We start from the raw sequence: 14,891 nt of genomic DNA, 5'->3' as shown, positions 1-14,891 counted from the left end.
GAGCAATGGAGGGGCAGAGAGCAAGGGAGACACAGAATCTGAAGCAGGCTCCAGGCTCTGAGCTGTCAGCACAGAGCCCGATGCGGGGCTCGAACCCATGAACCACGAGATCATGACCTGAGCCGAAGTCGGATGCTCAACCGACTAAGCCCCCCAAGTGCCCCCTCTTTTAAAACTTTTAAAATGTTTATTATTAATTTTTGAGAGAGAGAGAGAGAGAACATGAGCACCCTGCTCTCTAAACCTTCTTTCCAGGTAGTGCTGCCAGCTTGGCCATCTCCCGACCATTTCCCCTGGATCAGAGGTACAGAATTTCCATAGCACTGCAGTCTGCAGTGTTGACTCGGGCCTACCTGGCGTGTGTTTCCAAATGACACATGAGGGCAGTGGGCCACCGTCTTCTCGGTACTGCTCACCGGCCACCTTCTCTGGGCTGACGTCTTGACCCCCACTTGGGTAACCACACCATCCTTTGTGTCCTCACTGCATTCTTTCCGGTCATTCAGGAAGAGCCCTGGCCTCTCGCCTCACTGCCCTGATGATGGCTGTGTCTCTTCCCGCATGGGGTTAGGTACACGGCAAGCACTTGGCTTTCACACGTTGAGTGAATGACCGTGAAGTGGTGTGATGAAGGTCCCAGAGACCCTCAGTAGCAGGGTGGCAATGTGAACACAGGGGAGAGCAAAGCCCTGTCCTGGGAGGCAGAAGAGCCCACGGGGACAGGGAGGACCCAGAGAGGCGTGTGCTGGCCACAGCACAGGTGCCCAGAGGACACCATGCCGCCTGCGGTGGGACGGGGGAGGGGGAGGCCTGTGGGGGTGCTGTGGCCCGTGAGGTGAGGGGGATGGCGGGAGGGCCTGCACGTCCAGGTGGAGGGAACCATGGAAGCCTGGACCCCTGTGTGCTGGAGCCATGCCACCTCCTGTCCCCCCTCAGTGAGTTCACTCTTGTGGTCCCCACCTCAGCATCCTGGTGGGTCATCGCGCCTCCATTCAGCCAGCCACATGCATTGGTCTCAGGGGTACCCAGGTCATTAGGATGCATCCTGCCCTCCGAGGGGGAACACGTGGCAGACAGTTGTTCCCAACCCAGGACTGTCGGAGCTGTGGTAGAGCCCACCTCCAATTTCCTTTCCTGGTGGAAGGTTCTGGAAAAGCATACAAATGAGTAAAGGCATAACTGGGTAGAGGGACTGGGGTCACCTTCTGAGGAGGCCTGTGGGAGCCCCAGAGGGAAGAAGCATTACCCGCGCCAGAAGCAAGGATCTTAGGGGCCTCTGCCTTTCAGTAAACCCAGTGGCTTTGCTCTTGGTGGGTATGGGTTTTCCCAGGACTTCCTGGGTCATCTTTCTCTGAAGAGAGGGAGGGGTGGTGGCCGTGGGACCTGCTGGTTGCTGTAGGTACCTGTGTGCCCAGGGGGAAGCCACTTCCTAAATCAGTGAGCCTTTGGGGGGCCTGCTGGGGTGGGATGCTGACGGAGGGCACCTGGGTGAAAGGAGTTGTTGGGTCAGGGGTTAGCAGGACCTGCTGGGAAAATACTAGACTGCTTCAGTGGGCTCACACTCTGGTTTGGGGGCTGGGATCCCAATAGCGGAGCCCACTCTTTTCTGCCCATTCTTGGCTTCTTTTAACCCCTGTGCTCTGCCCCGGTGCCCTCCGCTGCCTGGACTTACCCTCCTGCACACACTGGGCTATGCTCTCCCGTTACAAACTGCCCCTGGCAGGCGGACACACACACAGGCCATTCTTTCCCCCGTTACAGACCCTCTCTGGCTCCCAGGGCCCTGGGAATCTGTGTGACCCTCTCTCGAGCCACTCTCCTCTGTCCCGGCCGGCCCCACGGCTGGTCTGACCCGAGCCTCTTCCCTCAAGGGCCCAGTGCTCCATACTCAGGAGCCAGTTCTGACCTCGCCTCTTCCGTGACAAAGCTTCCTCTCTTCTGGTTTCGCCAGCAGGAGAGACAACCCTGCCTGTGGCTCCCTAATCCCTCGCACATCCGGCGCCCCTGCCCTGGCCGGCCCGGGGGTCACTGTCTGTGGATTGCTGGTCCGCTTTCTCTCTGTGCCGGCCCTGGTGCTTGTGGTCTGGCCCCAGCATGGGGTCTGGCCCAGGAAGGTGCCGGGGGTGTGGGAGGGGGCAGAGTGAGTCCGTGGCTCTTGGGAAGATGAGAAGCAGGAGTGATGTTAGGGGAGGTAACCCTTCCGGCTGTTTCTTCGAGCTCCTGGAGGCGCACCTGTGCTAATGCACAGGTAGTTTAAACTTGAAATCACCCACTCAGGGAAACCTTCCTTGACCCTGTGTCCCCTACCCCCGCCCCCACCCCCCGCCCCCAGGCTTGGCTCAGATGACCCGTGGTCTTCCCCTCATTTACAGGACTATAGGAACATGGGCTTTGCAGCAGAATTTGTGACACAGCAAGTGTGAATTTGCTGATCTAATTTCCAGACTCTGGGAAGTCCCATGCCTGATCTCGTTCCAGTGTTCTGATCTAGAAAGTCGTACCTTTCACGTGACCCCAGGGCCTTTTCACATCTCTGCTTTCACTCTGAGTCTCTTGTGGGCGTCTCTGTGTCTCGGCCTCCTGAGTGGCTCCTGGGCAGCTGCTGCCGCAGCGAGAGGACACCCATCAGGCCCTTTGCAGAAGGCCCGGACCCACCCTGCAGAAAAGGACTGGGTTCGCTGGGGACATGAGCTGTCCTGGCTGTTGTCACCTGTTGACTGAGCTTAAAATTAAAAGCAGCTGCTTAGAGCCATAGAGGGCGTGGTGGTCTGTAGAATACAGTCTCCCCATCCATGAGCCCAGCAACTCACCGAGGTCACCACGTGCTATTGCGGGACATCATTAAGCAGACGATAGTTCAAGGGCATCAGGCTGCCCTCTTGCTGCTGATGTGTGCATGATCCTTGGGGGTTTCCTCTCATTGCAGAGCTGGGTGGGGCGGGGGAGGTCACGTGCATTTTCTAGGCTCTCCCATGGTGGTCCAGTCAAGTTTCTAAATTTCTGTGACCTGCCATTATTCTCTAGAATTTTCCCAAGTGAGTTTGGTGTCTGTCCCCCGTGTCAATCTCCAGTGTACACGACCATTTTAAAGTACTCAAGAAGGCCTGTGCTAAAGACACCTGTTTAACTTAACCCTTTTCGAGTGATTTTGAGTACCGAACTTCTCTTTTTCATGGAGTATATTTAATTTTTTTTAAAGGCTCTTTCATTAATATTACATCAAATGCCAGCTTGGAAAGTGCCTGAAGGAATGGTCTTTTTGGACTGGAAATAAGTGAATATAGAAAGAGTACTGCTTTGGGGCTTAAAAATAATCTGTGCAGGCTTTGTAGAAGTTTGACTCAGTTTTCCTGCCTTATTGTTAAAGGGGTGCACAGAGTGTATGTATTTCTGGCTTGGGAAATGCTTAGCCGTTTGTGGCCCGGGCTGCCAGTTGTCACCCTGGGAGGGACGTGAGATAAAGGACATACTGAGACGTGTTTTCCGTTGTCAGCAGAGAAAAACATCCTGGGCTGCGAGCCCAGGGTCGGGTGGGGAAGAAGCAAGTATGGTTAGGGCCATGAAGTGGGGTTCCCGGCTGGGTGTGGGTGGCTATTCTCATACCCGGAGCTCCTGGAGCCAGACCCTGAGGCCTCAGTGGGGTCTGGGACCCTCATGTTAAAGTCTGGGCTTGCAGGTTACAGAGGAGTCACTGCGAGGCCCCTGACCCGTGGCTCCCTGCTCTCTTCAAAGCATCTTAGAGCTTGAAATTCTTACCTAAGCCCCTTGTTCCGTGGGGGCCACAAAAATGACAGCTGCTGGGGCGCCTGGTGGCTCAGTCAAGTGTCCAACTTCAGCTCAGATCATGATCTCAGGGTTCATGAGTGTGAGCCCTGAGTTGGACTCTGCTCTCAGCACAGAACCCGCTTCAGATCCTCTGTCCCTGCCTCCCCCCCAATAAATAAACTTAAAAAAAAATGACAGCTGCCAAGTATTAAGTGCTTACAGCACGAACAAGGCAGGGGTTGATGCCTGACATGTGCTAACTTCCAGAGCGGTCTCTCCAGAGGGAGCCGAGAGCATAACTCTCGCCCGACGCCCTCCAGTGGCTTCCCCTCCCCCTGGGAACATATCCTGCACAACCTGTCCCCTCTCCTCGTCCTCCTCGCCCTCAGACCCACTAAACACAGCCTCTGCTCGGGGTTCCGCACTGACTTTCCCTGTTCCTTGGAACCCCCGTCCCTCGATCGTTCCTGGGCCCTTCTCGTTCTGGTCTCTGCTCGGGTGGTGCTTCCTTAGGGAGCCTTGCACCATTTCCCTGGGCTGATGCAACAGATTTCCCCAGCCTGGGGCCCAAACAGCAAATGCATTGTCCCACCGCTCTGGAGGCTGCACGCCGAGCCCAGATGTGGATGGAGTCGGTTCCTTCTCAGGCTGTGAGGAAGAGTGTGGTCCATGCCTCTCCTTCAGGGTCTAGTTTTGCCGGCAGCCTTCGGTATTCCTTGGGCTGTGAATGCATCACGGTGATCTCCAGCTTCATCTGCATGTGACTTTTTCCGTGACCGTGTCTGGGTTCAAGTTTCCCCTTTTCGTAAGGACAGCAGTCCTATTGGATCTGGGGCGCCTCCCACTCCAGCACGCCCTCACCCTAGCTAATTTAGCATCTGCAATGACCCGTTCCCAAATAAGGTCACATTCTGAGATACTGGGGGCTAAGACTTCAATATAACATCTTGGGGGAACACAACTGAACCCATAACAGGCTTTGTCTGCTTAGTGCCTCCACCCTTCCCACCATGCTCTTTACACTGATTTTATTGACATAATGCTTGGTGGTCATCTGGAATTACTTTCCGTACGTTCATTGTCCATCTCCCTCCGACTAGAGTATGAGATCTGAGAACACGGACCTTGGCCAACTTGTCTACTGCTGTCTTCAGTGCCTGGACAATGCCAGGCACAAAGTATTCACTTACAGGAATGAATGAGTGAATGAATGAATGAGGGAGTGAATGAACGGATGGATGAAAACACAGCCCTGTGAAGCAGCCACTCTTGTTCCCGTTTCCACCCACACGAACTGAGATTTCAAGAAAACAAGAACAGAATAAAGGACAGTCTTTGATGTATGATTCACAACCGGGTAGCGGTTTCTCCTTTATTTAAATCTGAAAGAGCAGAAGCAAGGATTGCTATTATTACATACTTGACGTTCTGAGAGTTGTCAAATGGGGCACATCTCACCTCATTTTATTTTTGCACTTTCCCATCAGTTTCTGCTGAATGCAGATGTTCACCCTGGTAGCCCGCGGGGTGTTCCCTCTCACGCCTCAGTCACCACATGTGCCGAGCCCGCTATCTGTGTGAGGCTCTGGTGGGTCAGGAGGAGGATGCAGTATGCACTGGGCACCAACTTCAAGTTTACCATCTGGGAGGGAGGTTGGGATCCAGGTTAGGCAGTAGGGCTTGGTGCGAAATTCTCCGTTGGAAGTGACAGCAGAATGCAGCTGGGGGGTGGGGGGAGGTGGGGGGGGAGGGGTCTGACAGGGATGGGAGCCTTTGACTTCATCCAGCTGGGAGCTCAGAGGGAGGCCGGTACTGCATGGTAGCTCAGGCTGTTAGCTTTGGGAGATGGTCAGATGAGGCGTGCGGAAGCTTGTGTATGCGCCTCCTTTCTTTGTCCACCTTCTTTTAAAAAATTTTTTTAAATTTTATTTTAAGTTCACTTATTTATTTTTGAGAGAGAGAGAGAGGAAGACCGAGAATCCCATGCAGGCTCTGCACCGTCAGCGCAGAGCCAGACACGGGGCTTGAACTCAGGAGCTCAGAGATCATGACCTGAGCTGAAATCAAGAGCCAGTCACTTAACCGCCCGAGCTGCCCCTTTTCATCCACCTTCTTGGGTCTCTGAGACTCTGTTGTCTGGTGACCCGTCCATCCTGCCTTATGCTTGGCTTGGACACCTAGAGTCAGGGGCTCTTGGGACGCGCCTGGTCTGCTTGGGAAGACAAGACGCAGGCCAGGCAGCCGTGCGGGCCCCTGAGGTGTGGCAGCCCCTGCTGTGCCCCTCTGTGCTGTGCTCGGAGCCCGGGCATCTCTGGCACCCAGGGGTCGGGGCCTATTGGTTTGGCTAAGAACACAGTTGCTGTAGGGCCTTAGGGCTCTCGGACTCCGTGGAGGCCACATCTCTCTGCAAGGTGTGTGTGCTGGGGGTATAAGTGGGGTGTCCACGTCATCTCGTCCGTGCCCTGGGCTTGGGTGTCCTTGCTTGCTCCATCACCCGGAGGCTCCCTTGACTTTCTAACTCCCCCCCCCCACCCCGCCCAGGTCAGAGTATCTGTAGCTTGTGCCTGGGGCCACTCAGGACTTGATAAGTCTTTGAAGAAGTGCAGTAGAGAGCTCCCCATCCCCGAGCCCAGCACAGGCTTACTAAGCTTGGAGGCCTTGGGGGTCCAGGCCCTCGGTGGGTCAGTCAGTCTACTCAAGACGGAATGAGGTGTGATGGCCATGGGGAGAGGTGGGGGTAAGAGTTTGTGCTCAGAAATCCCTTGGGCCTGCCCCCCATTGGCAGTGACCTAGGACAAGCTACCTAATCTCTCTCAGTCTCATTTTTTTTTCTTTTTTTTTTTTTTAAGTTTATTTATTTTGAGGGGGGAGACAGTGTAAGGGTGCGCTTGCACGGGAACAGGAGGGGGCAGAGAATCCCAAGCAGGCTCTGCACCGTCAATGTGGAGCCTGATGCAGGGCTTGATCCCACAAACCTATGAAATCATGACTTAAGCTGAAACCAAGAGTCAGATGCTTAACTGACTGAGCCGCTCAGGTGCCCCTCTCTGTCTCGTTTTTTTTTTTGTTGTTGTTTTTTTGTTTTTTTGTTTTTTGATGGAGAATGTGGCTAACATGCACTTGGAGGGGTGGTTTGTAAGTGCTCAGTAAACAGGGTGCGCATGGACGGGTCGGGGAATGGGTGCCACAAGTCTTCAGCCTCGGGGATTCAGTTCCGTGCACGTTTGCTGCCGTCTGGAGTAGCCAGGCATGGTGCCGGGCCATGCACAGTCACAGGGAGGAATAGGACACAGCTCCTGACCTTGGCAAGGATGCACAGGCCACAGAGAACTCTTTTTCTGCAACCCTTCAGTGGTGTCAGCGTCCCACTTGGGAACCAGAGTGTTCTGGAAAGTCCGTTCTGAACCTGAATGATAGTTACTGGGTTGGCACCAGGAGCTAGCAAAAACCGTGACTGATGAGGGTCTGGGAGCCCTGAGAGCAGAAAAATCTCCAGCAAGAGAGAGCTGATGGCCTGCTCTTTGGGATCTTACTTCCTAGAAGACCTGCTGTGGGCCTGGCCTGGTCTGGATTTACCACCCCTGTCTCGTCAAAAGCAGAGGCAGGGCCTCCTGGGGGGGGCTCAGTCGGTTAAGCATCCGACTTCAGCTCAGGTCATGATCTCACAGTTCGTGGGTTCGAGCTCCGTGTCGGGTTCTGTGCTGACAGCTCAGAGCCTGGAGCCTGCTTCAGATTCTGTCTCTCCCTCTCTCTCTGACCCTCCCTGCTCATGCTCTCTCTCTCTCCTCTCTCTCAGAAATTAAAAAAAAAAAAAAAAAAAAGCAGAGGCAGGCGTTATTGGCTCCATTTTACAGATGAGGAAACGGAGGCTCAAACGGATTGGAGGCCACTGACTGGGCTCTGTCCACAACTGCCTCAGGCCTTCCTCTGTTTGTTCCCAGTACCAGAGCTTGGCATTCGGCACACGGTGACAGACTCCCAGGGCACTGCTGTTTGTCTGCAGAGACTAAGCCAAGCCACTGTAACAAATCCCCTGGTATCTCAGAGGTTTAACACAGGGAAGGTTCTATTTCTTGCCTGTGTCACGTTCTGATGGATGCTTGTGGTCTCTCTGGAAAGTCACTCCAGACTATGTGCTCCCTCTATCGTGTGACTCTCATCCCAGAGTCCCCCTCTCTGGTGATGGGGATGAAGTCAGGGGGAGTCTCACCGCTCTTCAGATACGAGCTCTCTGAGCCTGGGTGCCTGGCGCTGCATTTTCCCATGGACGCCCTCTGATTGTAGGAAGCCAAGAGCCAGCTCCCCCTCCTCCACCGCTGGCTGGGTGACAGCCCATTGACACTAGGGTTTGAGGAGAAGAGAGCGGGGGTTCCTTCTGGCTTTGACACCTGTGCTGCGAGTGGAGGAGTTTTTCAGTGAACCCCTCTCTGCTCTTGACCGAACCAGGCTGGTTAGACGGACACGAGCAGCTTATGTGTAGGAGTTGGGGTTGGGGCCAGGTGGCGATCCCATTGCTCCTTGGGTGGCCGGTGTGTGTGCTCCCGGGCCTGGCTGGTTAGTCATGAGAGTGCACGTGTGTGTGGTGGTCGATGTGCTCATTGTTGATGTGTTTATGTCTCAGGCATTCGGAGCCTTGGTCCTTGGTCTCTGTTTCTCCAGCCGTCCAGCTCTTCTCTCTCCTGGGTTCCATATCCTGGTTCCTCCCTGATGAGCTGTGTGAACGGGGCTGGTTGCTCACCTGCTCCAAACCATGGCGTCCCCATCTGTAAGTGGAATTGATGATGGTCTTGCCTCACAGGTGGTCGTGCAGATAATCCAGGTGACATGCTCACAGCAGCGTCTGGCACACAGCGGGTGCTCAGTGTGTGGTAGATACTGGCTGGATTCGGATTCAGGTCTGACTCCGGACATGTGCTCTTTATGCATACGGCTTACCTGGTAATTTAAAAATCTCTGCAGATGATACGTGTCACTGGTTGGAAATGAAAAAGCTCCCAACTGCTCCCTGTAAAGGCTCCTTGTTCTCTCTGGAGAAGAGAAAGACCAGTTTCTTGGAAACTTCCTGAGATACACGCCCCGTTGCAATACTCTGTACTTGGTGCCCTGTCCCTTCATGGAGATCGCTCCTTCTCAGTATGGAAGACACGCCCCATTCTTTTTTATGGCGGTGTAGTGTTCCAAGTTCAGGATTGCCATTGGTGCCTCGAGCGGTCCCTCTTGATGGACTTTCATCTCCGTCTCCTTCCTCCTTCCTCTGACCTTCCTGTCCTCCTCTACTGTGCAGCCATGCATAGCAAATGCAACAGCAATGCCTGACCTTGCACTTCACCTGGGATCCGTTCCTAGAGTTGGACCTGCTGACCAGAGGGTGTGTGACTTAAAATTGATGCATATACAGCCAGCTTGCTTCCTGTTGAGATGAGTTGAATTTGCACTCCCCGCTGCAGGGAGTTCAAGTGCTTGTGTTTCTCTGCACCCCAGTCAACAGAGTGTTTTATCAGTTTCTCAGACTTTAGCTGATCTGGTGCACAAAATATGAAAAGTGGTATCTTACTGTAGTTGTAATTTGCTTTTGTCTTCTGTCTGAAGTTTAGCATTTTCTAACATTTATACGTTTGGAGCCGTTTTTATTTCCTTCTCTTTACCTACGTCTGAACGTATCTTTTGTTCATTGTTATCTCTGTAGTGTTGTCTCTTTCTTTGCAATTTGTTGGAGCTTATTATATATGAAAAAACAAGATATTGGTGATGTGAGCTGCAGTACAGCATACCGTGTTCTTCTCGGTAGGAAGATTCAACATCAGACCACGAGTTTTCCCTAAATTGTCTGTAAATGTAATCACCCCACTCCCAGTCCTATTCTAGAAGACATGTAGACAAAAAGAAATGAGCACGACTCTCAGGGAAATTCCAAAAAAAGAAGAGTGAGGGGGAACTAGCTTTTCTAGGTATTAAACCATATCCTACAGCTACTGTAATTAAAATAGTGTGGGCGGGGAAACAAAAGAAAGCCAAACCACTGTGGTATTGGTGCCAGACTATACAAATTATATATATATTTATATTATTATTATATAATATATATTATATATTCATACATATGGAATAATATATGAAAATAGTGGAGGCACTGTTGAGTGTGTCAGGGGTCTGGATTCTAGATTTTTCCATCCTGCCTGTTGCCCACACGGCATGCCACTGTCAGCCCCACAGCAGCTCCCCAGCCAAGTGGGCTGACACTGCCCCCCACCCCCAGTAGGAGCAAAGGCACCCACGGCGCAGTGATAACACCTGTGTAACATCCTCACTTTGTCACCTTTTCCACTTGACTCGAGGTGGTTTTGCACTGTTGGCGCAGAGCCCGACACGGGGCTCGAACCCACGAACGATGAGATCATGACCTGAGCCAGAATCAAGTGTAGGATGGCTGAGCCACCCAGGTGCCCCTGATGTTTTCATTTTTTGATTCTTCACGCCCCAAAGTATTTCTTAAATATTCTCATGGTTTCTCCAAGGATTTCTGTTTTCAGTTTTTTTTTTTTTTAATCGTTAAATCTTTGCTTCACTTAGAATTTATTTAGGTGGACGATAGGAGGTGTGCATCTCCGTGTATTTGTTTTCCAGATGGATATTGAATTACCCCAGGAACGTTTATTAATAATCTATCTTTTATCCTCTATTTTCAAATGCCACTATTTTCATACATTCATTCCCACATTTAGTTTGCGCTTTTGGAGCTTTGGAGTGGGCAAGACCATGTGCCTGTGGTGACCCTCAGAGGACACAGTCCTGACTCTGGTCCCTGTGGGTGGGGGCAGCCCACTGACCGTGTCTTAGATCATGTCGCAGCCACCCCAGGCCACTGCTGTCACCTTGAGGAAAGATGTCTCTTTGGCCACTCTACTTCCTAAGGAAAGCAGAGGGCTTAGGAGCGTCTGTCCTGGAGCCACAGGGACGGGGGGTGGAGACCCATGTCCCCCACATGCTTACTGCTTACATAACCTCTGACAGCTGCTTTTGCCTCCTCTAACCTTCCTTACCACATCTGTCAGGTGGTAACAACAGCCCTTGCTTCCCAGGGACACCGTGAGGATTAGATGAAATGGGTATGTGAGGTGCTTTTAGCACAGCCTGGAGTGTCCTAAGGGTCCCGGTGGTGGTGATTATTAGGATCGAGCTGGCAGAGAGTCAAACAAGGCAGGAGAGGCTACACTTGAAGCCAGAGAAAATCCAGCCTCCAGTAAGGAGGACCAGCCTAATCACCGCCATCTGTGCACTGTGTACGGGTCCCTCACACAGGGAGCCCGTGCCTGTCGCCTCGTCGCTGCTGGTGATGATTTTAGGAAGGATGTCTCTTTACCCTCACTCTGCAGGTGAGGAAGCAGGCCGAGGGAGGTGAGGAACGTGCCCTTCCTAGGCTGGAAACCTTTGTGCCCCTCTGCCTGGGGTGGGAAAGGGCAGCCAAGCTTGTGGGGGCTCAGGAAGAGAATTGGCCTGCAGGGGAGCAGGATGTGTTGAGGACAGAGGACTCTGGGCCTCCTCCTGTGACCTGGGGACAGGGGATTGAATGGGGGAACATTCCCCCCACCCCCACATCCTGACACACACATACTCTCTCTCTCCCTCTCTCTCCGTAGTCAGCCTTTGTTAACATGGCCTTTGATCTTCTTCTCCTGGGTCCAGATCTGCCAGCCCTTTTCATGCTATTTTCTTTCTTTTTCACCAGTCTTAGTTTGAGCTTCCCCTTCAGGACAGGACCAGGCTGGTGCCTGGCACCAAACGGGAGGGTCTGGTTTCCACTGCCCTGACTCCTGCCAACAGCCACCGACCGCTGCGAGCCATAGCGAGCTCGAAGCAGCCCGTTGAGCTGAGCTGCACAGGGTGGAGGGACCCACTGGGCAGTTTAGCGGCCTGTCGGTGGGCTCTCTGGGGTGTGGCTCCACTCACGGCTTCTGCCCTCCGATCCTAGGGGATCGGACGTGTAATCTTCCCCCTTGCGGGATAAATCCCTGTTGTCATACTGCATCCCAATACTGAATTATTACTTAAAAAAAAAAAAAACAGCAAAAGCCCAGGCTCAGCTTGATAAGCTACCTGTAAGTTATTATTTGCTTTCATTCACTTTTCTCCCCCTTCCCCTCCATACTTCTGTTTGAACAAATGGAAAAAGAGAAAAGTTAGGACTAGGGTATGCTGTGTTAACAAATGACCCCAAGTCTTAGCAGCTTATAAGCAGCTCATGCCACATGTCCCTGTGGCGGGGGGTGGGGGAGGGGCAGTGGGCTGCCCTTGTCGGGGGAAAAGCCTTCAGTCCTCTCTCCCCGAGAAAAGGCTCCGGGAGCGGCACCTGGGTGGCTCAGTCAGTTGACCGTCCGACTTCAGCTCAGGTTATGATCTCACGGTTCGTGGGTTTGAGTCCCACTTCGGGCTCTGTGCTGACAGCTCAGAACCTGGAGCCTGCTTCAGATTCTGTGTCTCTCTCCCTCTCTGCCCCTTCCCCACTCAAGCTCTCTCTCTCTCAAAAATAAATAAAACATTTAAAAAAAGAAAGAAAGAAAAGGCTCCGGGTGTCCAAAAGTTGTCTTTTGGAACCAATCCCGCTGAAATGACACACGACCAGCCAGGCTCCCATTTGAAGTCTGATCATGAGGCACCAGGACCGACTTTTCCTTCCACAGACACTGCTCCCACGTGGCGAGGCTTTAAAGGTTGGAGATGGCAGCTCTGTCCCAGATCCCCAGGTCTGTGGAGAACGCAGAGGGATAAAACAGACTGGTGCCCCCTCGCCTTTCATCCGGGCTGTTGTGTCTGTACCTTGTTTGAGACAAAACTTTTCATCTAGTGACTTCGATCGAAAGTCACTGCTGAAAACATACCACTCTGCAGTGGTGAATTAAAGGAAAATGGGATGGAAGGAAAGCCCCAGGCCCCCAGGACACCCTTTGGTTTAGAGGTTAATTGTTTGGCTTTGGCAGGAGAGAGATGCGAGTCCCATGCAGCTCTGTGACCCTGAGCATGTTACTTAACCTCTCTGTGGCTCAGTGTCCTCATCTGTACCTCACACAGTGAGCTCTTATTAGCATAGTGTGTGGCCCAAAGTAAGAACTTTGTAAATGTCCATCACCATCAATGACAATAAATTTTACTGTGGCAGCAAGCACTTTGAAGTCTAATGTGAGTCAGTACCAGGGACTTGGCTTTGCACAGTTCACATTCTGGTTTGTACTTGAGTCCTTCTTGATAGAAAAGTCAGGGAAATTTCCACTGGTCAGGAGTACTGTGAAGAGTGAGAATAAGGAAACGTAACAGCTGGTACTTTTGGAGTGTGCTATCGCGTAGGCAAAATACGCCTCCCGCTTTTCTCCTTAACCCTTGTCACACCTCTGCACACTCAAAACTCTTCTAATACCAGGCTTGCGGGAGTTTTGCCCCACACTAAGCAGTGCTGTAACCCCAGTTGGGTGTCCTGCAATTTAACCGGATTCTGACGCCCTCTATCTGGAGATGGTGTTGGATCCCGCAGGCAAAGGGCTCAGTCCCACAAGACTGTCCTCCAATCCCTACCCTTCAGATGCCACTCTCGAGTCCAGCTTGTCACCCGTGCTGCTGACCGGTCCGTCGGCCCTCAGTCGGAGGGTCCCAGGACCCCCTTGTCAGGTCTGATTAGTTTGCTACAGCGGCTTCTAGAACTCAGGAACAATTTACTTCCTGTTTGCCGGCTTATTACTTAAGGATGTGATGAAGGATCTACATGCACATCCAGATGGGAGAGACACTCAGGGCAAGGTGTGTGGGGAAGGACGTGGACATCCCCTGTCGTCCCGCACCATGCCACCCTTCGTGCGTGTGTTCACCAACGCTCCCCGAGCCCCGTGCCTTTGGAGGTTTTGTGGGATATTCCTCACGCTGGCACAATCGATCATGAACTCCGTTTCTAGCCCCTCTCCTCTTGCCGGAGGACGGGAGATGGGGCTGAAAGCTCCAGACTTCTAATCACGGCTTGGTCTTTCTGGGGACCGGCTCCCACCAAGCTGGGCCTCATTAGAAGAGAAGATGGTGCCGGCACCCGGGGAGTCCCACAGGGCTGTCTCACAACCGTGCTGTCGGTGGGGAATGGTTAAGAGTCTGCGTGAGCTGCGAGCCCTCACCTCGGTGTGCTAGTCTATCTCTGTGCCTGTAGCGGGTCCCCGTCCTGGGCTGTGGCAAGAACTGTGTGATAAACCGCACGTGTAAAGTGCTTAGAACGGGGCTGGCTCAGAACAAGCGGGCAAGAGCCGTGTCCCGGCCACAGGACAGTGGGCCTTCGTGCCGTGAAGCCCAGAATCCGGGGGTATGGTCCTAAAGCCTGTCTGACTCCCCCGCGGGCTCCACTCGCAGCCTGTCCACCATTCCGAGAGGCGTGGATTGTTCCCTGCAGCCCGGGCTTCTATGTCTTGCATCCGGAGAGGATGAGCAGCCCCAGCGTGGGGTGGGAGCCAGTGTTCCCCGGGCTTCCGGCCTCCCTGATGAGCCCCAGAGGTGGCTTTACATTCTTTTCCTACGTGCCTGCTTATCGAGCCTGTCGGGGAAGCACGTGTGGAAGTTTAGGTGAGAAGGAAGAGCCGGAATCCTCTGCCTTGTTCTCATCTTGGGGGACCCTTCTCCTCTCCTCAGCCTGTGCACACACTCGCCTTGGGGACTGTATTAGGGGAGACAAAGTGTTCCAGCCCACAACTTCCAAATTTTGCCATAACACACGCAAGATTTGTTAGGTGTTCACCCTATAGCACATCTGTGGCCGTGGGAGGTGCCTGGTCCCCTAGGATCCCATTTCCAGCCTGCAGCTGCAGCACGAGGGAGGGGTGGTCATGGGCCACCCCTGCCACTGTGGCGTTCAGGGGCCAGTGCCATAGGACAAGCTCCTTCTGCAGAGGGTAGCCTGTGGCACCTGACGCATTTGGAGTTGACCAGTGTCAGGAGGCCTGCATTGCCCCTCCCTTCCCCCAACCGTCTCCAGAGGCCCCATTTTGCCCTCCCCCTCCTCCAGGAGGCCGTTTGTGACCCCCCCAAGCAGGAGAAAGTCACCGTGCTTCACGGGATGCCCCTTCCCGTAGGCCTGCGTCGTTCCCTTTGCTCTTCTGAACTTC

At 53.2% G+C, this 14,891-nt stretch overlaps 1 protein-coding gene across 5 annotated transcripts in view; it reads left to right on the top strand.

Moving 5' to 3' along the window:
• The window catches only part of ITPK1 (inositol-tetrakisphosphate 1-kinase), a 175,248-nt gene that overhangs the window by 84,129 nt on the left and 76,228 nt on the right, over positions 1–14,891 (top strand). The window contains exon 1 of one of the 5 annotated variants that reach the window (XM_039217297.1): positions 8,501–8,530. The exons of the other annotated variants lie outside the window; for them this stretch is intronic. Coding sequence (XP_039073228.1) covers positions 8,516–8,530 — 15 coding nt within the window. The 5' untranslated portion in view covers positions 8,501–8,515. Of the gene's footprint in view, positions 1–8,500; positions 8,531–14,891 lie in introns of those variants that run through there. 5 annotated transcript variants of the gene reach the window in all.

This window comes from Hyaena hyaena, unplaced genomic scaffold (genome assembly GCF_003009895.1).
Source record: "Hyaena hyaena isolate Hyena2069 unplaced genomic scaffold, ASM300989v1 scaffold_676, whole genome shotgun sequence".
Taxonomy (NCBI): domain Eukaryota; kingdom Metazoa; phylum Chordata; class Mammalia; order Carnivora; family Hyaenidae; genus Hyaena; species Hyaena hyaena.
This window is presented reverse-complemented; position numbering and strand designations above follow the sequence as displayed.